Genomic DNA, 26,215 nt, shown 5'->3' with positions numbered 1-26,215 from the left:
TTCTAAGAGCAGAATTAGTTTATTCGGCCCATCAATTCTGCGCCATTCAATCATGGCTGATCTATTTTTCCCTCTCAACCCCGATTCTCCTGCCTTCAACCCATAACCTCTGACACCTGCACTAATCAAGAATCTCATTCAACTTTAATGGCATACACCTCAAGAGCAAAGTCTGGGGTAATCATTTTATTTCTATTTACAGCCATGAGCTTTGAATTTCCATTGTTCATATCTAATACCTAGGAACGGTAATACCAAGGAACGGGGTACTGATTGGGGATGATCAGCCATGATCACATTGAATGGCGGTGCTGGCTCGAAGAGCCAAATGGCCTACTCCTGCACCTATTGTCTATTGTCTAATATCTAATATCAGGGCCATGTTTTTTCCCACATTTTTATTAAACCATTCTATATATTGTTGGACCCTTCCAGTGGTTTGAAACTGTTTTTTGGCCATGCATCCCATTTCAGAAACAGTCAGACCTCAAAATCCTGGATGCCCCCCCCCCCAAAAAGCTTTCCCTTGAGAGTAGGTGGGAATAGTGTATTAAACATAGAAACATAGAAATTAGGTGCAGGAGTAGCCATTCGGCCCTTTGCACCGCCATTCAATCTGAAATCTGATCAATAACTCGGTATCCCGTACCCATGACCTCCACCCCCTTCCCCTTAGCGACGTGCATCTAAGAGCCTCTTAAATATAGCCAATGAACTGTAATCAACTACCCTCTGTGGCAGAGAGTTCCAGAGATTCACCACTCCAAAAAAAGTTCTTGTATCTCAAAGGATTTAAAATCCTTAAGCTGTAAACTACATTGTCCTGGACTTCCCTAAATCCCAAAACAATCTTCCTGCAACTAGTCTGTCCAACCCCTTAAGACTGTGTAGCTGGGACATGTTGGCTGGTGTGGGCAAGTTGGGTCGATGGCCCTGTTTCCACACTGTATAACTCAATGACTCTACAATGTTACGTTTCTACTGAGTTTGGGCTCGCCACGCACGCACAAATGACACCCAATAGCTCAAGGTAATTGTTTTAGAAGGAACTGCAGATGCAGGAAAATAGAAGGTTGACAAAAATGCTGGAGAAACTCAGCGGGTGGGGCAGCATCTATGGAGCGAAGGAAATAGGCAACGTTTCGGGTCGTTTCGACCCGAAACGTTGCCTATTTCCTTCGCTCCATAAATGCTGCCTCACCCGCTGAGTTTCTCCAGCATTTTTGTCCAGCTCAAAGTAATTCACTGTTCCTGATTGGTTTTTATCCGTAAGTTTGCATTCGTTTCTGAAAATAATCCAGGGCCCCCAATGGCAGGCAAAATATAATGTAGGTAGAGTTTGTAGTCATATGGCACGGCATTAGGCCCCAACTCGTCCATGTCAACCAAGATGCCCCATCTAAGTTAGTCTCATTTGCCGTGTTTGGCCCACATTCCTCTAAACTAGTGGTTCCCAACCTTTTTCATCGTGGCTAAAGATTGATCAAACATTTAGAATTCCAGCCTATACTTTAAGACAGCATGATAAAACATTTTCAAAACATTTTATTCTTGCCCCTGCTCTTGATATGGAAATGTAGAATGGTTCATGTACAAACTCCATACAGACAAGCACCCGTAGATGGGATCGAACCCGGGTCTCTGGCGCTGAAAGGCAGTAGCTCTACGACTACGCAACCGTGCGGCTCCTGGGATGTCGGGATTGCACAGGAGCACAGCTACATCGATGACTTTTACAGACTTGCTGTCACCTCCTGGACTGTGTCCCACTGCCATTCTGCATATATGTTCCAAGAACCGGTTTGATTTCCTTACTGCCTTGCCAGATCCCCATCCGTTAAAGATCCCATCTTATATTGTACGTAGACATTCATATACAATATAAATCCTCCATCCCCGCTAAATGTCCATTAACCAGTTCCATACTTTGCATCGATGGGTCACTCTTATGCCCACACTGATTCTAGTGGTTTAACGGTGTTTAAGAGGCTTTTGGATATGCAGGAAATGGAATGAAAGGATTACATGCAGACAGATATAAATTGGTCTTGGCATCATGACATTGTGGGCCAAAGGGTCTGTTCTTGTGCTGTACTGTTCCACGTACAACCCATTGTAATGTAGCCCCAACATCTAATTCACTTCATGTGCAATGCTTCAGGCTGGGTTTGAGGAATTTATCACTGGAGAGGTTTGCATTAAAAGGTGCTCTGCTCAATGTTCTCCGCCTTCTCGAACCCCGTCATTGTTGACTGTGTAAAGTTGTTTCTCCTCTAGGCCCAAGAAGAGATGGCATGGAAGATTGCCAAGATGATTGTCAATGAAGTCATACAACAAGCACAAAGCGAGCCCCTCCTTGTCAAGTCCACAAAGGTAATGCTCGGGCCGTGCTAACACACTACATCTTTAACGGTTTTACTTTTAAGAACTCCTGAAATAATTTGTTGTGTCGTTCGCAGTGGACAAGAATATAAAGAAAACATTTGTGTCTCGGGTAAGTGTTTTTCACCAGTCGAGAGTATGATAATTGAACATGTCAACAAATGAAAATATTGAATGGTTTATGAATTTTCGGCAGTTAATGTGTTGAGAATGTGTAGGATGGAGCTGCAGATGCTAGTTTACAGACACAGAATGCTGGAGTAATGCCACAGGAGATCTTTTTTCTCTGTGGCTATCAAACTACAATTCCTCCCCCTTCTGTCATGAGGTAGGCTGACTCCCCTTCCCTCTCCGCCCCCAATCTTTGCACATCCTCAATCCTGGACTTCCCACTCGTCACTTTAATTTCATGTTTCATGTATTTGTTGTGTTTTATGATTGTTGGCTGACCAATTTCCCTCCTGGGATAAAACAACGTTCTATTGTGTCGTATCGTACTGTAACTCAGAGGGGACAGGCAGCATCTCTAGATAGAAGGAATGGGTGACGTTTCGGGTCGAGACCCTTCTTCACACTCCCCGAAATGTCACCCATTCCTTCTATCCAGAGATGCTGCCTGTCCCACAATGGAACGAGAATAATGTGCTGGTAATAGAATGGCCCTTTCATAAATTCTGTCCAAAGATCACATCTCCATTTTATCTTCCTCGGTCACTTCCTTGCTCCCCCTGCTTGCGATGACCATGTTGGACTGTTGAATCCAATAACTCACTTCAGTATTTTCAAAATGCCAACTTCTGGAATCAAAATGTGGAATTTTTGTGTAATGCCCATTCAGTTGAGCACACAGCCATTGTTGGCAATAAATACTAGTTTTACAGGAGAGAGAAAATGAGTCTAAATGTTCTTTGTCACCATACCCAATTCCCTTGTTTGCTAATAACCATTGAAACATCATCAACTTCCCTTCCCATTCTGAATCTGGCCTTTCTGTCCTGGGCCTCCTCCACTGTTAGAGTGAGGCCCAGCGCAAATTGGAGGATCAACACCTCATATTTTGCTAGGGTAGTTACGCCCCAGGTGTGTGGATATTGATTTATCTAACTTCATGTAACCCTTGCTTTCCCTCTCTGTCCCTCCCCATTGTAGTTTTCTGACTAGTTCTCCTGTACTCCTGATTAAATATTACTCTATGCCTCGTTGCCACCTTCTCCTGACTTCTCTAATTTCAGGTAGTCCTTCGTTTCTCCCTCCTTCCCCTCCCCCTTCCCTGCTCTCCCACATAGCCTACAGTCTCCACCTGTTCCTTTCTTTTTCCCGCCCCTCCCCCGACATCAGTCTGAAGAAGGGTCTCAACCCGAAAGGTCGCCTACTCCATTTTCTCCATAGATGCTGCTTCACCCGCTGAGTTTCTCCAGCATTTTTTGTCTCGACTTTTCCAGCATCTGCAGTTCCTTCTTAAACATTGAAACACCATTGATTGATTCCGTCTGCACTTCACACTGTCTTGGAAAAACAGCCAACATAATCAAAGACTTGTCCCGCCACAGTCATTCCTCCTTCTCCCCGGTCATTCCTTCTCCCTGCTCCCGTCCAGCAGAAGGTACAGAAGCTTGAAAGCCTGAACGGTCCTTCAGTAAGCTAGGGTACTGTCCCATTCACCTCTAATCCATTGCGGACATTGGACTCTGTCTCTGGAACTGATGCGCTACAATGCTGAGAACTATATTCTGCACTCTGTATCTTCCCCTTTTGCTCTACCTATTGTACTTGAGTTTGACGTGATTATCTGATAGGATTGGATAGCGTGCTAAACAGCTTTTCAGTGTACTTCGCTAAATGTGATGGTAGTAAACCTAAACCTAGACTGGCGATCATGCAGTTGGATTCAGTTGCCGCTATGTACGTAAAATTAATATATTTCTGTTAGAGATTTCAATAACTCATGGTCATAGATTTATGTGTAGGAAGGAACTGCAGATGCTGGTTTACATCAAAGATAGACACAAAGTGCTGGAGTAACTCAGCGGGACAGGCAGCATCTCTGGAGAAAAGGAATGGGTGACGTTTCGGGTCGAGACCCTTCTTCAGACCTCGAGTCAGAGATTTATAATTGGTAACAGAAACATAGAAAATAGGTGCAGGAGGAGGCCATTCGGCCATTCGAGCCGGCACCGCCATTCATTGTGATCATGGCTGATCGTCCCCAATCAATAACGCGTGCCTGCCTTCTCCCCATATCCCTTGATTTCACTAGCCCCTAGAGCTCTATCGAACTCTCTCTTAAATCCATCCAGTGACTTGGCCTCCACTGCCCTCTGTGGCAGGGAATTCCACAAACAGTGGTAGAAGGCTTAGCAGGGAATTGAGGAATCTTAGCGTAGGGTGGTGGCGGAGGTCTTCACCATACACTGATGGTGCGAGAGGCAGAGAATAGCAGATGGGCAGCTGAGATGCTCTCACAACCAAGAGTCTACAGACCGAGCACTGTGTAGAAGGTGTGATTGACCATAGCAGCTCTTTTTTTTTATTCGTGTCAACACTGAGCTGATAAATGTTTTGATTACAATTCCAATATTTGAGACTGCAAAACAATATTTTTATTGGAATAAAAAGATAAGAAAGCTGCAACAATTTTCTTATCACCTCCTATATTATTTTCTAGGTCTATCTATCATTCTTTCCATGTTTCTAGTTGGGATGATACACCTGAAAAGAGGGTCTTCCCCACCTCTATTGCCTTTTGGCATGGCATGGCATTTAGAGATGCATGGAAACAGGCCGTTCGGCCTACCATCCATACTTGACCATTGATCATCCATTCTTGTTTTCATCGCCTTCTCCAATCACACTGAGCCAGGAAATCAAACAAAATGATTTTAGTCTTCAGATACCACTCTGTATTATCACTATAGATTTTTATTTATTGCTTCCAACCTGTGCCACAGGATTTAAAGCGCTGACTTCAATTTGTCACGCTATCATCCAAATCTTCTCATTTGTACCTGAGGTTTAGTTTAGTATAGTTTATTATCATGTGTACAGAGGTACACTGAAATGCATGTTTAGTTTAGAGGTTACTTACTTACTGCCTATTTTGCCTCCTGGCATGTAGGGCAGCAACGAAGGTCCTCCACCCAGTAGTGTTGATTCCTTCAGTTGCTGTTTCCGTAACATATTTGTTTTACGAGACAGGGTTGTTAGCCCTGTGCTCAACCTCCAACCTGGAGGACCAGTGGATCGCTCTTTGTCTCGCCTCTGCCCTTCGACCTGTCCAGCATGGGAGACCCTAACAGGAGACGAATCTCCCGCTGACATAGCTCTAGGGGTCACTGAGACACACGAGCTCCCCGACCACGACAAGGTTTAGCAATGTTACAAAATTTTGAGATTTAAAAAATCAAGTCTGTAATTTATCCCTTCAGATAAAGCATAAAAAGAAGTTTAATTTGACACCTAATTCACTTTCATATCTCAAGTATTTAAAAGGTCATGGCCATTTTCATACTCGCAAATTAGCATCTTGTTCCCTATTGATTTTCTATGGACATAACAAAAAAGCTGTGATCGTGTGCTGTCAAAAGGCCATAACCTTCTTAAAAATTAAGAGAACTGAATTAAATTTTCAGTTATCGTAGATTGAACCATTCTGAAACAAATATAAAATAATCTAACTTGAATGACCTGAAATTGAAACATATAATTAGTTAGTTACCCAAGTGTAGCAAATTTCAAACTTCAATTACTAGATCTAAACACCTATCCATTTCTTAATAAATGATTAACATTTTTAAATAGCCCAAATGTCCAAATAATATTCATAAATAATTCTCAATAAAACATGATTTTGAAATCTCATTTACATTAATTTATAGGCCAAATGGAAGGAATTTAGTGTTCAATTGCTGTAAATTAAAGTCCATTTTAAATCAGCTTTCTAGTGGGATCCTGTGAACGCGCTGGTTTAGAACGTTCACATTGCGGTAGATTTGTGCCCTCAAATGCCCAGAAAAATACTGCGGGATATAATGGGGCCAAAATGAGCTACTCGCAATATTAAACTTGTATAAAGGGTTCTAAAGAAGCCCTTTTTAATGTAAAAATAAGGTACATACCTTTAATTGTTTGCTTTATAAAACCCTGGGGCTGCGAGAGGTCGCGGGTTTAGAGAGTGATTTTTAAACTACTATAACTATTATACAAGGCCATAAAAACTAATATTACCTTTTGCGACGGGGTCTTTCAGCGATTTTTCGTTAATGATTTACTAGGCTGAACATTTTCGATTGCAACAGCCTAGTGAAAATCGCGTTTTAAACCCGCCCCCTCAAAACAGCGCCAAAATCACACACACGGGCTGGGGCAGATTTTCAACGAAGCTTCAGGTACGCTTTGCAACATACGTACAAGGTTGCAATCCAACGGGGGTAGTTAGTTTGGAAATACACTTCAGAAACAGGCCCTTTGGCCCAATGAGGCCGCGCCGACCAGCGATCACCCCGTACACTAGCGCTCTATCTAGGGACAATTTATAATCCTTACTGAAGCCAATGAAACTACAAACCTGTGTGTCTTTGGGGTGAGGGAAGAAATTGGAACACCCGGAGAAAGTCCATGCGGTCACGAGAAGAATATACAAACTCCATGCAGATGTCACCCATAGTAGTCAGGATGGATCCCGGGTCTCTAGCGCTAAAAGGTAGCAATGCTACCGCTGCACCAGCGTGCCATCCCTGTTAAGTGGTAAACAGTCAATAGAATAACTATACATGATTACCATCGTGCTGTCCACAGTGCACAGATACATGATAAAGGGAATAACGTTTAATGCAAGGTAAAGTTCTTTGATGTCTGATTCAAGGTAGTCCGCGTGTCTTCAGTGAGGTACATAGTAGCTCAGGACCGCTCTCTAGTTGTTGGTAGGAAGGTTCAGTTGCCTGATAACAGCTGGGAAGAAACTGTCTCCCTTGTGCATCTTAATGTAGCAAAAGACAAAGTGTTGCAGAACTCAGTGAGTCAGGCAGCATCTGTGGAGGGAATGGACAGGTGACGTTTTGGGTCAGGACCCTTCATCCGACTATATAATGTATTTTGTTGGGAGAGGTTTTGTTTTATATGAACCGTTATGAAAATGCCTACTGATATTCTATATTTGAATATATTGATTGTGAATTATTAACGTGCAAGGTCAGTGATATTAATGCTGATGTATCGACATTTGTTTTAAGTTTTCAATAGTTCCACTTGTACCTAATATCTCAATAAAATACTTTCTTCCCCACTCAAAGAGGTAGAGTTGCTGCCTTCCAACACCAGAGACCCGGGTTCGATCCCGACTATGGGTGCTGTCTGTGCGGAGTTTGTACGTGCTCCCGTGACCTGCGTGGGTTTTCTCAGAGATCTTCGGTTTCCTCCCACACTCCAAAGATGTACAGGTTTGTAGGTTAGTTGGCTTGGTGTAAATGTACAATTGGCGCTAGTGTGTGCAGGATAATGTTAATGAGCGGGATCGCTGGTCGGTGCGAACTCGGTGGGCCGAAGGGCCGATTTCCGCGCTGTATCTCTAAACTAAACTAAACTAAACAAGCCTAAACTCACTTCATCAGTTTAACTCCAGGCAATTACAACTGTGTTAAAAGTGAATTGAGGTGCTGTTGCAATGGCAGAAGCCTTTGCTACTGGTAAAGTTTCTTTAATTTTGTAATCAACTCACCTCGTTTTTAAAGTGTTCCACTCATTTCCCCTCCCCCCTTGTTTTTTTGCATGGCATAGCATTTAGAGATGCATGGAAACAGGTCCTTCAGCCCACCGTCCGCACTGACCATCGATCATCCATTCACACTTGTTCGATGGTATCCCACTTTTCCTATCCACTCCATACACACTAGGGGGCAATTTTACCGAGGCCAATTAACCTACAAACCCGCACATCTTTGGGATGTGGGAAGAAACCAGATCACCCGGTGGAAACCCACGGGGGTCACAAAGAGAACGTGCAAACTCCACACCAACAGCACTCGAGGTCAGAATCGAACCTGGGTCTCTGGTGCCGTGTGGCAACAGTTCTACCAGCTGCGCCACTGTATCGCCCCATTTGATTAGCTGTCCTGGAATAACCAAAAACTGCAACATTCCAAGTGATGCACCTCTAACATACAAAATTCCCCCAAGATTAGGCGGACAGTGAAATCTTTTTGGTCGGCATGGGCAAGTTGGGCCGAAGGGCCTGTTTACATGCTGTATGGTTTTGACTCTGAAGAGGCGTAGTGCACGGATACCAGATGCATCCAGTAGCTCTGACAAAAAGACCTAGCCCTTTCCACAGATGCTGCCTGACTGTTTTAATATGCAATGTACAATGAACATGGTGGAACTTATTTAACAGCTTCTGTAAATGCATACAATTTGTGATATAAAGACAGTTGATTGAACTGGTTAGGACTTTAGAGATACAGCGTGGAAACAGGCCCTTCAGCCCACCGTGTCCGCGCTGACCAGCGAACACCCCGTACACTAGCACTATCCTACACACTAGGGACAGTTTTACAATTTTACCAAAGCCAATTAACCTGCACGTCTTTGGAGTGTGGGAGGAAACCGGAGCACCCGGGGAAAACCCACGCGGTCACAGGGAGAACATGCAAACACTGTACAGACAGCATCCAGAGTCGGGATTGAACCCAGGTCTCTGGTGCTGTGAGGCAGCAGCTCTCCTGCTACACCACCGCGCCACCCTACAAGCTGTGTTTTGCTTTGAAGATATACAAATGAATACATTTTCTGTCTTTACAATGTACTCCTATAAACGGTGCGGTTAGCATACAAGCATTGTGCAAGGCGGGAAGCTCAGACTAAGCGGCATCTGGTCTATCGTTTAACGCCACTGATGCAAGTTAAGACTAACAGCAAATTAAGATTCTCTGTGCAGCTGCTGTGTCACTATCACGCCTCTCTATTTAAAGCTACGCACCTTTGGTAACAGTTTTTCAAACAAGAACACCGTGAGATTGATGGCTGCAACACATTTCTGAGCATTTCACGTGAATCTCAGGCAGTCACGAGGGTTCTCCCATGTGCATGGATCATGTTGCAACTCAAAAATCTCGGCTTTTTAACCATAATAATAACATGTCCCCAGGCATAATTTTCCCAGTACACGGACTGACTGAGTTGTGTGTTGCAAGATGTACTTGAATTAGAATAAACAACAACAGCCATGGTGAAGTAGATCGAGTGCGTGTTACATCGACTATCCGATGTGGGAGGATGTAGGGCGGTCACGGTGGCGCAGCGGTAGAGTTGTCGCCGTACAGCGCCAGAGACCCGGGTTCCATCCTGACTACGGGCGCTGTCTGTACACAGTTTGTACGCTCTCCCTGTGACCTGCGTGGGTTTTCTCTGGGTGCTCCAGTTTCCTCCCACACTCCGAAGACACAGAGGTTTGTAGGTTAATTGACTTCGGTGAAATTGTAAATTGTCCACTGGTGGGTGTAGGATAGTTCGCGTGTGCGGGGATCGCTGGTCAGCACTGATTCAGCGGGCTGAATGGCCTGTTTCCGCACTGTGTCTCTAACAAGAATAAATCAGAGCAACTGGGGGAATCCACTCGGTCACGGGGAGAAGGGCGGCACAGCGGTAGAGTTGTTGTCTCACAGCGCCAAGGACCCGGGTTCGATACTGAACATGGGTGCTGTCATGTTCGGAGATTATGCAGTCTCCCTGTGATCGAATGGGTTTTCTCTGGGTATTTGCCAGTCTTGAGTCAAAGGGGTAGACACCAGATGCACAAAAAGGTAGGAACTGAAGGAAGGAAGTGACACACAGCCGACGTAAAACTTCAGAACTTCCCAAGCTCAGTGGCTTTCACTGATTCTTCCCACTCAGCTAATAATGTAACCATGACAATATCAAATAACTGATACAGCAGCAATGGTTCAACAACGGCACAAAGGTGGGCGGGTGAGGAGAGGGACATCAGCTCGCTGCTCGATCCAATCATCCAGGGAAGGCGATGGCTGGAGGCCCCGCAGAAGCCTGGGGCTTGCCTGGAACGGTCACTGCTCATAACAACTAGAGCGCGGACTAGACTTTGAAAACGGCACCAAAACATGGTGCCTCGTGCATGCAGGCTCAGAGGACTATTTCTGTACAATTTGCTAATCGGGGATGTGCTTAGGTATGGCAATACTCTACTGGACTGTTTGTAAGAAAAGAAAATCACTGTGCATTGTCACTTCACACATATGACAATAAAAGCAGCATTGAAGCATTGGGAAATTAAATATTCTATATTTCATTTGATTTGAACCACAAAGAGAGTTGGCTTCACTGTTAGGAGGGTCAGATTTGTATAGTTTGATGCATTGTTATGGTATGGTACTTTAATTGGCACGTGTACCGAGGTACAGTGAAATTCATTTTTGCGTACAGTTCAGTATAAGTATCACTTTACATAAGCACTTAAATGCATCTCAGATTGGCATCTCAGGTACAGTACAAGTGTATAGGATTAGTACAGTGAGACTGAATACAGAGTCGCCAGTTTGGCTCCATTTTCGTGTCCCAGTTGTTGTAAGTGCAGGGTTATTGGCCTGACGATGAAGACCCGTTGTCCTGGCAGCGTTGTAGGGTTGGCCTGTGTAAACGTAGCCATGGTGGCCTCCTCCGCAGTAGGCCGTGTCCGGTCCTCAGCTCTGCCTCTTGGAGCGGCGCCCGGTCCAACCGAGCTGCAGGCTGCTGCAGGGCCTCCAGTGACCCACTCTACCATCGAGGCCGTGCACTCCCTCCCACAGCCGGTCTGCTCACCTGCCCTCTTGGGCCCACTCCTTCCCCTCTGGGCAGGTGAGCCGGGTCTTCCAGATGGGATTGCCGTCCGTAGAGACCAGGCACAAATCTGTTAGGACTGCATAAGAAGCATTTTAAGCAGTTGAAGTGTAGAATACATTGCTGGAGTAACTCAGCGGGTCATGCAACATCACTGGAGAGCCAGAGATGCTCCTTTCCCTGCTGAGTTACTCCAACACTTTGTGTTTGCTTTAGACTTTAGAGAAACAGCATGGAAACAGGCCCTTCAGCCCACCGAGTCCACGCCGGCCAGTGATTACCCCCCGGACATTAGCACTATCCTGCACTCGAGGGACAATTTCACAGGAGAAAAGCCCTATTCACAGGGAGAACGTGCAAACTCCGTTGTCAGATTCAGATCTATTCAGAAACATTTTAATTGTCTTTGGAGTGTGAAGGGATAGCAAACGATTTGAATAAAAAACCAGTGCGCAGTCACCGAGGTAGAATCCAGCGGCCGGAAAGAAGCTGTTCCTCGACCTGCTGGTCGGCAACGGAGAGGGAGAATGTGCAAACTCTGTGCAGAGCAGCACCCGTTGAGCGCCCTCCGCAGACAGCGCTTGCTTTGGACAGACTCAATGGAGGGGAGCGTGGAACCGGTGATGCGTTGGGCAATTTTCACCACCCTCTGCAATGCCTTCCGGTCGGAGACAGAGCAGTTGCCATACCTACTGTGATGCTGATGTCACTGTGCAAGTTTTCAGATCATCTGGCGCTGTAAAGCAAGACTCTACCGCTGCGTCACTGTGTCCAGTTTTTCAGTCTGAATTGTCTCGGAACTCTTTGTAAACCTCACATAAATATAATAAAATCGATCGGTTTTCCACTTTCCCCAAAGGAAAGCTTCATTTTATTTCTTTGGAGGCTTCGAAGCTGATTGATGCGTTTTGTTTTTTCTTTTAACCGTAGCTATGACAAGTGAGCGGAAGACCTGGTTGCTGCAATTCTCCTGTTCAAGTGGCTCCACTCCACACCCAGCCACGGACTCCTTCCTGCTCACACACAGCCCTGACACAAAGCCGTCATCTACACAGTGTGACTGACGTTACTCCATTGCTTGTCAGTAGAAGACTGTGCATTCCAGGACCTCCAGGACACGTTTCAATGACCAGTCGGGGATCTATGAAGGGTTTTCTCATGAAGTTTCTGCACTGAAAGGATTTTAAAAGTGCTCTTCAAATCTGGGTTCTGGCTGTTTGGTTTTAGTACTTTTGAAGTGACTATTATATCAGAGCGGTGATGTGCTCTAAACACCACTCCTCCATTGGTTTGTTGCTGTCTGTTTTATTGTCAGGCCCTTAGATAATTTCAATATTTTTGTTCAAAAGATGTGACACAGGGTGGAAAAAAAATCTATATATAATATGATTTTTGTCAAAGTTTGGAAATCTTGTGTTTCTGTATAATATTTGATAAGTGGCCATTAGTTCCTCAGATGCTACCTAATTGTGTTGGGGTTGAGGATCATCACAGAAACAAGCAAATTAAGGCTGTGTCTAGGTTTTTGGTACTATGTACCATTTCTATGTTTTCAGATGCATAAGTATTCCTGTACTTAATCTAAAATCATACCTATTTAATTGTGTTTGATTTAAAATACATATATTATTGAGAATGGTGTCATTTATGTTTCTCTTCTATTTTCTTTGAGCCTTTGCAAGTGAGAAATCCCAACCAGTGTGACCACTACAAGTACTCGGTGTCCTGGACAATCCCTTGTGCAGAATTGCATGTGGCTTTAGGCTTTAGACTTGCAGCGCGGAAACAGACCCTTCGGCCCACCGAGTCCGTGCCAACCAGCAACCACCCCCCCCCCGCACACCAGCACTATTCTGCATGCTAGAGACAATTTTACCATTTTCACCGAAGCCAATTAATCTACAAACCTGTATGTCTTTGGAGTGTGGGAGGAAACCGGAGCACCCCGGGAGAAACCCCACTTGGTCACAGGAAGAATGTACAAACTCCGTCCAGACAGCACCTGTAGTCGGGAGCGAGCCCGGGTCTCTGACGTTGTTAAGGCAGCAACTCTACCGCTGCACCACCGTGACACCCCCAACTTATGAAAGTCGGATTTCTTCCGAATGGAACTTGTAATTGTAAACTCAACGGTTATGACTAATATAGAGACACAGAACTGTAGATGCTGGTTAATACACAAAAGCACACAAAGTACTGGAGTAACTCAGCAGGTTACGCAGCATTGCTGGAGAACATCAACAGGTGATCTTTGGGGTTGGGACCTCTCATTGTAAGGGTTTCAGGAGGGGCCGAGAAGAAAGCTGGAAAAGGGGAGAGGCATTACAATGCATGGCAGATAGTTGGTCGACAATGGCAAGGGGGGGGGGGGGGGGGGATTGATGGGCAGATGCTTGGAAGAAAGGCCAGAGATAAGAAAGTCAGGTATGAAGAGTTGTGTATTGTGAAGCCAGAGGAAAGAAAGTAGCCGGGGGAGAAATAGGGTGGGGGAGTGGGGGAGAGATGATGGGGGAAGTTTGGAGGGGTTTAGTGAGACGTTTAATCCACCAAAGTGGAATACGAGGTGCTTTTCCTCCTGTTTGCGTGTGACCTCACTCTGGCAATGGAGGCGGCCCAGGGTAGAGATGTCAGTATGAACAAGGGCCCAACCTGAACTGTCCCCTATTCATGTTCTCCAGAGATGCTGCCTGACCCCACTGAGTTACTCCAGCGCGTTGTGTCTGATTATGACTAATTCTGTCCCAATTTAAAGGCTCTTTCAACGATTTCACCATTTGGAGCACCTTTCTCATTCTCCCTCATTTTCTTGCCTCATCGAGTCACACTGCGTGGAAACAGGCCCTTCGGCCCAACCTAACCATGCCGACCGACGAGCCGTATCTGCGCTAGTCCCACTTGCCTGCATTTGGCCCACATCCCTCTCAACCTATCCTATCCATGTACCTGTCTAAATGCTTCTCCAATGTTGTGATAATACCGACCTTGACTACCTCCTCCGGCAGCTCGTTCCGTACACCCACCACCCTTTGTGCAATAAAAAAAACCTTGGGTTCCCATTAAAGCTTTCCATCCCCTCACCTTAAAAATGTGTCCTCTGGTCTTGATTCCCCTACCGCTGGTAAAAGATTGCATTCACCCTATCTATTCCTCTCATGATCTTATGCATCTCATATTTTTGCTCCATTCTCTTACTTGGTCACTTGGTTGCGTTGATTAGTTGGAAGAGGTGAACACTAAGGCATTGGCACCGCTCTGAATCCCGTCTAGTCTGTGCCACCCATCAAGCGTCTATGTACACTATCCATATGTACACACACGGATGAAAGAATGAATTGACTTGGCTTATATACACTGGAAATTAGAAGGATGAGAGGCAAACATAGAAACAAATAAAATATGGACAGGCTAGAATACAGGAAAAATGTTCCCGATGTTTTGGGAGTCCAGAACTAGGGATCGCAGTTTAAGAATAAGGGGTAGGCCATTTAGGACTGAGATGAGAAAAAACGTTTTCACCCAGACAGTTGTGAATCTGTGGAATTCTCTGCCACAGAAGGCAGTGGAGGCCAATTCACTGGATGTTTTCAAGAGAGAGTTAGATATAGCACTTGGGGGCTAATGGAATCAAGGGATATGGGGGGAAAAGCAGGAACGGGGTTTTGGATGATCAGCCATGATCATAGTGAATGGCGGTGCTGGCTCAAAGGGCTGAATGGCCGACTCCTGCATCTATTTTCTATGCTTCCTACCCTAATCTGCTTTGTCCTCCCCATCTATTTTCTAGCTGATTCTGCCACTGCATACCCATTGGGAGCAATTCCCAGTGGCCTGTGAATCTGCCTGCCCACACGTCTTTGGGATCCCACGGGCAACCCATCTGTCCATGGGTAGAATGTGCAAACTCCACGCTGACAGCACCACTGGTGGTCAGATCAAGCCTCGCTTCCACCAGCTGCTCCTCTCTTATCCCTGCTCTGCAAATGTGGTTGAATGGAACAGTGAGTCCTTGTTTAGTTAACGATTCGGTTTCAAATCTCAAGACCATGGCGAAAGAGCAGAGGAGATTTACTGCCAAATGAATGAGCCAGTGGTTTATCCAACAACAGGGGGTACAAATCGGTTTCTTCAGCTGCAGAGAGAAATATCATCACTATTGAAGTCTAAACACCCAGCGATCCCTCATGACACAGTGGCACAGCGGGCAGAGCTGCTGCCTCACTGCCCCTGAGACCCAGGTTCGATCCTGACCTTGGGGGTTCTGTCTGTGCGGAGTTTACACATTTCCCCCCCCCCCCCCCCCCCCCCCCCCCCACACTCCCCCTGTGACCACCTATTAGAGTATTGTGTTCAGTTTTGGCCACTGTGTTTTCAGGAAAGATCGCTGTCAAGCTGGAAAGGGTGCACAGCAGATTCACGAGGATGTTGCCAGGACTCAAGGCCCTTACCAAAAGGAAGAGACTGAGCAGGCCAGGACTATTTCTTGGAGCGCAGGAGGATTAGAGGCGATCTTATAGAGGCGTAGAAAATCATGAGAGGAATAGACTGGGTAAACGCACAGAGTCTCTTGCCCAGAGTAGAGGAATCGAGAACCAGAAGACAGGTTTAAGGTGAGGAGGGGGTGGAAGATTTAATAAGAACCTGAGGGGCAACATTTTCAGGCAAAGGGTAGTAGAAATATGGAATGAGTTGCTGGAGAAGGTAGTTGAGGGAGGAATTATCGCAACGTTTAATAAACATTTAGACGTACATGTATAGGACAGGTTTAGTGGGATGTGGGCCAAAAGCAGGCAGGTGGGAGTAGTGTAGTTGGCTGGTGTAGTTGGCTGGTGTGAGCAAGTTGGGCTGAAGGGCCTGTTTCCATGTAGTAATGCTCTATGCCACTATGGCTACGACTCTATGAGTACATGAGGGAGGGTGGCAGAATAATGAACAGAGGTCTGTCCACTATAGGCTGGGGATGCACACTCACTGGTTACAGCATGGTCTGGTTCGGAAACTTGAATGAAGGGGACTGCAGAAAGTGGTCAACATTGCCCGGTCCATCACAGATACAGGAGGGTGACGGCCCGGGTCTGAGAGCAGCTGGTCCTTGTCCAGCCCCACTGGGTGTCGAACGTGCGGAGTACCTATGGTTGAGCAAACCCCCACACAACCGGAAGTATTCGTCGGACCAAGGCGCCGTAAACCTTCCCGGGAGCCGGTCCCACACAATTTGAGCCGCCTTTCCTCGACATCCTTCATCTCCCTCCGAGACGCAGGGAGGCGTGTCCTGTACGGGCTCCTCCTCCACACCCTGCACTTCCTCGCCCTGGTCCACCGTCTGGACACCAAGTGGCCGTCGGTGTTGCCCTCCGGTGGCGAGGGGGCCCCCCCAGTGGGGGTCCCTCTACGTAGGGATTCTCCCCCCTCTACATCGGGGACCTGGGGTGGAGGGTATCGCACCGAGGTGTTCCCTGCAACCTGTTTCTCTCGCGGTTTACAGACCTGCCAGCCGCCTGCCACTATTACGGGCTGGACGAGTCTGTGTTCCACGTGTACATGGAGTGCGTGAGGTGTGTGAACACCGCCCTCCCTGACACCACCTGGGCACGGACGTAACCCCAGAAAAAGGGGGCAGGCAGCCAGCTCGAGTAGAGCCCTCCACCGCCTGGTGCCGTGACTCGTGGGTGGCCAGGCCCAGGAGCAACCCAACCAGGACATCTTCAGCCCTACCCTCTCCCCTATGCACAGGGGTGTCCAAAGATGAGGATGGTGGGTGGAAAATGCAGCCAGAAGGCAAGGAGCAGCCCCTTTAGATATTGGAACAGGGGCTGCAACCTCACACACTCTATGTACACGTGGTACACAGACTCTTCCAGCCCGCAAAAATGGCAGGTTGTAAACCGAGTCTGTGAACCGCGAGAGAAACAGGTTGCAGGGAACTCCTCGGTGCAATACCTCCCCCCCCAGGTCCCCAATGTAGACGGTGTAGAATCCCTGCATCCACACACTCTTGTGCTACAATCAGGAGAATAGTCCATGAGCCTTGAGAACCGTGACCTCCAGGTTCAAGAAACCACCGTAATAACCCTAACCACAATCCCCATGGACCCCATTGTGGACTTCACCCTGGTCTGGTTGCTCCATGTACTCTTGTGTTTGCACCATAATGGATCATTTGAATAGTTTAGTTGAGTTGAGTGTATTGTCACATGCACCGAGGTACAGTGAAAAGCTTTTTTTGCGTGCTATCCAGTCAGCGGAAAGGCAATGTTTAAGAAGGAACTGCAGATGCTGGAGAATCGAAGGCACACAAAAAAAGCTGGAGAAACTCAGCGGGTGCAGCAGCATCTATGGAGCGAAGGAACTAGGCAACGTTTCGGGACGAAACGTTGCCTATTTCCTTCGCTCCATAGATGCTGCTGCACCCGCTGAGTTTCTCCAGCTTTTTTGTGTACCAGCGGAAAGACAATACCTGATTAAAATCGAGCCATCCACTGCGTACCAGATTCAATTTTTAATTGTCATTGTCAGTGTACAGTACAGAGACAACGAAATGCATTGTACGGGTACACGATAAAGGGAATAATATGAATAGCGATAGATAAGGTCCAGTAAAGTCCGTTCAAAGAGAGTCCGAAGGTCTCCAATGAGGTAGATGGTAGCTCAGAACTGCTTAGTTTAGTTTAGAGATACAGCGTGGAAACAGGCACTTCGGCCCACCGAGTCCGCTCCGACAAGCGGTCCCTGCACACTAACACTATTCTACACAAAATGAGGGACAAGTTTTTTGACATTTATACCAAGCCAATAGTCACGATTCTCTTTAGAGTGTGGGAGGAAACCGAATATCTCGGAGAAAACCCACGCCGGTCACGGGGAGAACGTACTAACTGCGTACAGGCAGCACCCGCAGTCAGGATCGAACCTGGGTCTCTGGCGCTGTAAGGCAGCAACTCTACCGCTGCGCCACCGTGCCAGTCTCTAGTTGCTGAAACGCTTGATTTAGAATGTGACAAATCAATTGTCTATTTTTTACTGTCGTTATGCCTGATGTGCCTCTTAAAGTGCAGCAAGTAAGAATTTTATTTTTCCGGTTCTTACGACTCATAGCATGATGATGATGAGTTGCCGCTCACCGAGCCTTGGCCAAGCCACCCCAGTGACAGCGGGCATAATTAGAAAGGGAAAATGAGTCACAAACAAGTCAAGATGCTCATCATTATTCCAGGTGCCTCCAGCACAAACTAATTAAAACATATGACCTGCTTTCCAAAAGAGACTTCATTTAAACAGGACTCGGTACAAATATACTGTGCCGTGAGTGCCCTCTAGTGGCTGCCCTTTCATGTGTCTCGAAAAGAGACACAAAATGGCTGGAGTAACTAAGCAGGTCAAGGGCCTGTCCCACTAACACAACTTTCAGCGACTGTCAGTGATGGAAAAGGGGGGGGATGGCGTTCCCCTACTTTTCAGTTTCCAGTTTATGGGATACTGAGTTGGATGATCAGCCATGATCATATTGAATGGCGGTGCAGGCTCGAAGGGCCAAATGGCCTACTCCTGCACCTAATTTCTATGTTTCTATGTCCAATTTCTGTACAAGAAGGGAGTCACAGAGACATTTATTAGCCAAGGTACACAAAAAAGCTGGAGAAACTCAGCGGGTGCAGCAGCAGCTATGGAGCGAAGGAAATAGTCAACGTTTCAGGCCGAAACCCTTCTTCAGACCCGAAACGTTGCCTATTTCCTTCGCTCCGTAGCTGCTGCTGCACCCGCTGAGTTTCTCCAGCTTTTTTGCGTACCTTCGATTTTCCAGTTCCTTCTTAAACACATTTATTAGCTATCCTCATAGCTGCCAAGTAGTACGGATTTTCCGTATTTCATACGGAAATGTAATACGAATATGGAAATATGAATTTGCGTTGCTAAATATGGATTTTTTTTTAAAACGACCATTAATAATCAGTACAACGAGTCACCACTGCACCGGCCATGAGATGAAAACGATTTGTTAACTCCCATTGTTAGCACTTGTTAACAGCCAGTAGTTAACACATAGTTATACAATGTATCATCAATACATCGATCCACATTCCTCAGTAAATGTAATTGTGCTTTGACCAAGTATGAATGACGCCGCGTTCCTTTGAATAAAATTCATGGGAGAATTTCTTAAAACTCACTGTCATTGAGGGCTCTGGACCACGAGCACGGGCTTCTTCCTGGTGTGCAGGTAAAATCATTCACCCACGTTATTTTATTATTCTCTTGCTCTCTCTCTCTTCTCTCCCCTCTCTCTCTCCCTCTATCCCTCGTTCTCTTTCACTCTCTCGTTGTGTCTCTCTGTCTTTCGCTCTCTCTCTCCCGCTCGCTCTCTCCCGCTCCCCATCTCGTCTCTCTCTTGCTCTCTCACTCCCTTTCTCTCACCTTCTCACCTCAGCATTCCTGGAATCATTTGCCATTTTGCGGGAAAGGCAAATGATTCCTGTTGGAGGGGGGGAGCCCTGGCCCGTGGCGGCTCCTGGTCCGTTCCCTCCGCGGGTGCCGCCTGGCCCGCTGAGTTCCTCCAGCACTCTGTGTTTTTTGTTTGGCTCTGGAGCTGAAGGTGGACACGGGGGGCTGTGGTGGCTCAGCGGGATGGGCGGTGGCTCTGGGGAGAGGGTGGCGTTTCGGGTCGAGACCCTTCTTCAGACAATCACAAGTACTCTCACCGACGAGAGTTCAGTTCAGTCTGAAGAAGGGTCTTCTCTCCAGAGTCGCTGCCTGTCCCACTGAGTTACTCCAGCTTTATGTCTATCTTCAATTTCAGAGTTAAATAAAAAACTCAGAGTGCTGGAGGAACTCAGCGGGCTAGGCGGCATCTGTGGAGGGAATGGATTAGGAGTTGTTTCGGGCAGGGTTCTTCTTCAATAGGAAGGAATTGCAGGTCAAAGTTACTAGAGCGGATACTAGTATCTTTGCTGCAGATCAGGCATAATATTCTTCCGATTTAAATCAGAATTCTGATTTTATTGTTTTTCTATTTGTCAATTTTTTGTGCCCGATTATTTGACGGCCAATCAACCGCTGTCTCTAAGGGGGTTGCGTCCAATCACAGACCAGCTTCCCTTAAAATTCCCGTCCAATCAACAAATCAGTCTCCTCCCGTCCAATCAGCTGCTGTCCCCAAGGGCATTGTGTCCAATCACATAAGGCGCTGGTCACTCGGCGGCCAATCAGACACAGTCTCTGAGGGGCGTTGCGACCAATCACCGACCTGCTTCCATCACTGAAGCAGACGATGGCTACAGCCAACACAGAGAGAGAGAGAGAGAGATGCAAGAAAGCAGCTATGTCTAGAGAACCTGTGTACTGAAAACCGAACTTTTGAATAAAGATCCGTTTGAAACTTCAGTTGTCGTTCTTGAGACCGCCAAAACCTATCCATATCCTCCAGAGATGCTGCCTGACCCGCTGAGTTACTCCAGCACATTGCGTCTTCTTTTGTAAACCAGCATCTGCAGTTCCTTATGTCTTCAATGGTGCCTGGGTTGCTTTATTGTCGCCTGCACAGAGATGGTGACATGCTTGTTCTGCACGCTATCCATCAAATCGCACCATACAATACGAATAAAAGATCCTCTTGTGGATTAGCACGCAGGGAATCACCATGTTCCAGCGCCATTTTGCAACTTCCACGGCTATGAAGCATTTGATCTTGGCCTAAGGCGGTGCAATTTTTATACCTCACCTTAAGGACCAGAATCCTGACGGCACTTGATCGATGAAGTAGGGATCGGCCTGGCCCCTTCAATTGACCTGAAACGTCACCCATCCCTGTTCTCCAGAGGTGCTGCAAGACGCACTTAGTTTAGTTTAGAGATACAGTGCGGAAACAGGCCCTTCGGCCCACCGAGTCCGCACCGACCAGCGATCCCCGCACACAAACGCTATCCTGCACACACGAGGAGCAATCTACAATTATACCAAGCCAATTAACCTACAAACCTGCACGTCTGTGGGAGTGTGGGAAGAAACCGGAGCTCCTGGAGAAAACCCACGCAGGTCACCCATCAGGCACGGGGTACAGAAGTGTGAAAACACACACCTCCACATTCAGAAGATAGACACAAAGCTGGAGTAACTCAGCGGGACAGGCAGCATCTCTGGAGAGAAGGAATGGGTGCCGTTTTTGGTTGAGGCCCTTCTTCACACTGGTTAGGGATAAGGGGAATGAGAGATATAGACGGTGATGTGGAGAGATAAAGAACAATGAATGAAAGATGCAAAAATGTAACGATGATAAAGGAAACAGGCCGTTGTTAGTTGTTTGTTGGGTGAAAATCAGAAGCTGGTGCAACTTGGGTGGGGGAGGGATAGAGAGAGAGGGAATGCCGGGGCTATCTGAAGTGAGAGAAATCAATATTCATCCCACTGGGCTGTCAGCTGCCCAAGCGAAATATGAGTTGCTGTTCCTCCAACTTGTGTTTAGCCTCACTCTGACAATGGAGGAGACCAAGGACAGAAAGGTCAGTGTGGGAATGGTGTAGATTAGTGTCAATCATGACGTGAGTCATACTATGGCTCCGCCCACAGGTTTAATAGAAAGCTCTTTTCCTCTCTCAGTCTAGTGCTGTATGCTGAAATGATGTTACCTATGCTGAATTGCTAATAAAAGACTTTGGATTCCATTCACTTTGTGTGAGTCTTGTCAATCCAATAAATAGGAAGAGTTAAAGTGTCCAGCAACTTTAGTTCAAGATCAGGTTGGTTCACGCTGGCTGAGTGAAGTTGTTTTGCGAAACGATCGCCCAGTCTGCGTTTGGTCTCGCCGATGTATAAGAGTCCACATCTTGAACAACGGATACAGTAGATGAGGTTGGAGGAGGTGCAAGTGAACCTCTGCCTGTCGGGGTCCCTGGACTGAGTCGAGGGAGGAGGTACAGCGACAGGTGTTGCATCTTCTGCGGTTGCAGGGGAAGGTACCTGGGGAGGGGGTGGTTTGGGTGGGAAGGGACGAGTTAACCAGGGAGTTGCGGAGAGAACGGTCTCTGCGGAAAGCGGAAAGGGGTGGAGATGGGAAAATGTGGCTAGTGGTGGGATCCCATTGGAGGTGGCGGAAATTTTGGAGGATTATGTGTTGCATGTGTGATGGCTGATGGGGTGGAAGGTAAGGACTAGGGGGACTCTGTCTCTGTTGTGACTAGGGGCAGGGGGAGCAAGGGCGGAGCTACAGGGTACTGAGGAGACACGAGTGAGGGCCTTATCTATAATGGGAGAGGGGAACCCCCGTTCCCTAAAGAAAGAGGACATGTCGGATATCCTAGTATGGAACATCTCATCTTGTGCGCAGATGTGGCATAGACAGAGGAATTGGGAGTAGAGGGTAGAGTCTTTGCAGTAAGCAGGGTGGGAAGAAGTGTAGTCGGGATAGTTGTGGGAGTCAGTGGGTCTGTAATAGATAGTCTATTTCCTGTGATGGAGATGGTCCAAGTAACTTTGAGTGCAGGATGAAAATTGGTGGTGAAGTTGATGAAGTCCATGAGTTCTGCATGGATGCAGGAGGCAGCACCGATGCAGTCATCATTGTAACGGAGATAGAGTTCGGGGATAGGGCCAGTGTACAGGGAACAGGGATTGTTCAACGTACCCTACAAAGAGGCAGGCATAGTTGGGGCCCATGTGGGTGCCCATAGCTACGCCTTGGACTTGGAGGAAGTGGGAGGAGTCAAAGGAGAAGCTGTTGAGGGTGAGGACCAGCTCCGCTAGGTGGAGTAGAGTGTTAGTAGCGGGAAATCGATGGTTCTGCGGTCGAGGAAGAAAGGGAGGGCTGGATATGTGGAGTGACTGAACGTCCATAGTGAAGATGAGGGAGTGGGGGCTTGGAAAGCGGAAATAATTAAAGAGATGAATGGCATGTGAGGTATCTCGGACATAGGTCGGGAGAGATTGGACCAGGGGGGATAGGATGGAGTTGATCGATCGATAGATAGATAGATAGATAGATAGATAGATAGATAGATTATTGGATAGATGGATAGATGGATAGAGAGATTGATTGATTGATTGATTGATTGATAGATTGATAGATACATTATTAAATAGATACATTGTTAGATAGGTACAGATACTTTATTGTCACATGTTACTGTGAAGGTACAGCGTGGAAATCATTTCCGCTGAACAGGAGCAGGCAGAAACAATGGCCCTGCCAGGGTAGCCTGGCCCGAGTCGGCTGCCTGTCCCTTTCCCGGGGTTACGGCCACACCCGGGTGGTACTAGAGAGAGACTATGCACTGTCCACGGGCTCCCTAGGGGAGTTTCAGGCCCGCTAGGCACCGCGGGGAGGGTGGAATGTATCATTAATAAGGATGGTGATACAGTTGTACAACAGTTTATTTGTTATTTAAGAATATTTGTTTTACTTTGAATTATGGTGGCGGGCGGGTTTGTTTGTATTGTACGTATCATTTTTGTAATTGATTAAAATTATTTTTGATTAAAAAAAACAAAAACGGTGTAGCCGAGGCAGAGAGGCGAGGAGAAGGACCCGGCAGGCTGGCCTGGCTCGGCGCGGGCGGGCGGGCGGACGGACAGCCACGGATGACCACGGAGGACCAGTGGACCCACGCACCGGGGAGTCCAAACTCAGGCCCAGAGCATCGAGAACGTCCACATCCTGTAGGCCGGGGTGAACAGTCGACACCTTGTGGCAACTCTCTTGTGTATTGTGTATGCAAACACGAAGAATTTCACTGTACCTTCACAGTAACATGTGACAATAAAGTATCTGTACCTATCTAACAATGTATCTATTTAATAATGTATCAATCAATCAATCAATCAATCAATCAATCAATCTCTCTATCATCCTATCCATCTATCCAATAAATGATCTATCGATCTATCGATCGATTGATCGATCTATCTATTAAAGTATCTATCTACTTGTCCTCATATTCCCATGTGTCGTGTACTCAATTACACATTTTAAACAGCGGTAGAGTTGCATTCGATCCCGACCACGAGTGCTGTCTGTACGGACTTTGTACGTTCTCCCCGTGACCCGCGTGGGTTTTCCCCAGGGGCTCCTTTTCCTCCCACACTTGAAAAACGTACAAGCCCTCCGGTTCTTCCTCGACCAGAGGAGCAACCAATACCCAGCCACTGACACTCTCCTCCGCCTAGCGGAGTTGGTCCTCACCCTCAACAACTTTACATTTGACTCCTCCCATTTCCTCCAAACACAAGGCGTAGCTATGGGCATACGCAAGGGCCCCAGCTACGCCTGCCTCTTTGTCGGGTACATTGAACAATCCTTGTTCAATATGTACCAGGGCCCCATCCCCGACCTCTACCTCCGTTGCAGTTCCTTCTTGAACAGGCTTGCAGGTTAATTGGCTTGGTATAAATATAAATTGTCCCAAGTGAGCGTAGGACAGTGTTAATGTGCGGGGTTCGTTAGTCAGCGCAGACTCGGTGGGCTGAAGGGCCTGTTTCGTGTTGTATCTCTAAACTAAATAAAACAAAACTAATCTAAACACTAGGGTGTTGAAAACTGTACTACAATGCTGAGAGCCAAGCTATAGTGCTGAGGTATTTGCTACAATAATGAGTACTATACTATAACACAACGTACTGGAGTAACTCAGCGGGTCGGGTAGCATCTCTGGAGAAATAGGACAGGTGCCATTACAGGTTGTCAAGGTAGGGAAGGGGTTTTGCAGGTTAATTCAAGAACCTATTCCTGAACCTGGTGGTATAGAACGTCAGGCTTCCATATCTCATTCCCAAAGGTAGCAGTGAGCCTGGATGGTGAGGATCCTTGATTAGAGATGGCAGAACCTCTTGTAGATGCCTAGTGACTTTAGAGACACAGTGTGGAAACAGGCCCTTCGGCCCACCGAGTCTGCGCTAACCCATTGACCTTCCTCTCCAATAGCTAAGTAGGAGTGGGCTCACCAGGAGGAATGCATTGAGTCAAGGGAGCAGCCTGCCATTATCTTCTCTGGGGCATTTACAGATGGGCAGTAAATGCTGGCAGTGCCAGCGATGCCTAGACCTCCATAAATATATATGTATCCACCTAGGGCGACAGGTGGCGCAATGGGCTAAGTGTTCGGCTGCGGACCGGAAGGTGGCCGGTTCGAATCCCGCTTGGAGTGCATACTGTCGTTGTGTCCTTGGGCAAGACACTTCACCCACCTTTGCCTGCGTGTGAATGTGTGTGAATGTGTGTGAGTGATTGGTGGTGGTCGGAGGGGCCGTAGGCGCAGATTAGCAGCCACGCTTCCGTCAGTCTGTCCCAGGGCAGCTGTGGCTACAGAAGTAGCTCACCACCACCGAGTGTGACTGAGGCGTGAATGAATAATGCGATGTAAAGCGCCTTGAGTATCTAGAAAGGCGCTATATAAATCCCATCCTTTATTATTATTATTAACTGCCACGCACTGTCCCCCCACCCCCTCCCTACATTCAGTCTGAAGAACTTTCCCATCCCGAAACATCACCTATCCATGTTCGCTAGAAATGCTGCCTGACCCGCTGAGTTACTCCAGCATTCCAGGGTGGCACGGTGGCGCAGCGGTAGAGTTGCTGCCCTCGCAACGCCAGGGACCCGGGTTCAATCCTGACATCGGCTGCTGTCCGTACGGAGTTTGTAACGTTCTCCATGTGACTTTGTGGGTTTTGCTCCAGATTCCTCCCACATTCCAAAGACTTGTGGGTTTGTAGGTTATTTGGCTTCTCCAAATTCCCCCTGATGTGTAGGACAAAGGACTAGTGTACAGGGCGATCACGGTCAGTGTGGACATTGTGGGCCGAAGGGCCTGTTTCCACACTCTATCTCTAAACTAAACTAAACCACACACTTTGTGCCCTTTTGTGTAAACCGGCGTCTGCAGTTTCTTGTTTCTATACATATTTAAGCATTACCCACCTAACTAGTTTCATTTAGATTCCTAACATCAGGTTTAACATGAACAATACAGGAACACTACATAGAAAACAGAACAGTGCCGTACAGGAACAGGCCCTTCAGCCCACAATG

The 26,215-nt window shown here is 47.0% G+C and overlaps 1 protein-coding gene across 2 annotated transcripts in view; it reads left to right on the top strand.

Moving 5' to 3' along the window:
- Positions 1-12,839, top strand: part of akap10 (A kinase (PRKA) anchor protein 10) — a 113,044-nt gene extending 100,205 nt beyond the window's left edge. The window contains exons 14-16 of one of the 2 annotated variants that reach the window (XM_055657556.1): positions 2,278-2,373; positions 2,460-2,494; positions 12,136-12,839. In XM_055657556.1, the coding sequence (XP_055513531.1) occupies positions 2,278-2,373; positions 2,460-2,474 (111 nt within the window). In that variant the 3' untranslated portion in view covers positions 2,475-2,494; positions 12,136-12,839. The remainder of the gene's footprint in view (positions 1-2,277; positions 2,374-2,459; positions 2,495-12,135) is intronic. The other variant, XM_055657557.1, reaches the window with a different exon arrangement.
- Positions 12,840-26,215: the final 13,376 nt, after the last annotated feature.

This window comes from Leucoraja erinacea, chromosome 28, assembly GCF_028641065.1.
Source record: "Leucoraja erinacea ecotype New England chromosome 28, Leri_hhj_1, whole genome shotgun sequence".
NCBI lineage: Eukaryota > Metazoa > Chordata > Chondrichthyes > Rajiformes > Rajidae > Leucoraja > Leucoraja erinaceus.
The sequence above is the reverse complement of the archived record's forward strand: the minus strand, read 5'-3'. Positions and strand labels throughout refer to the sequence as shown.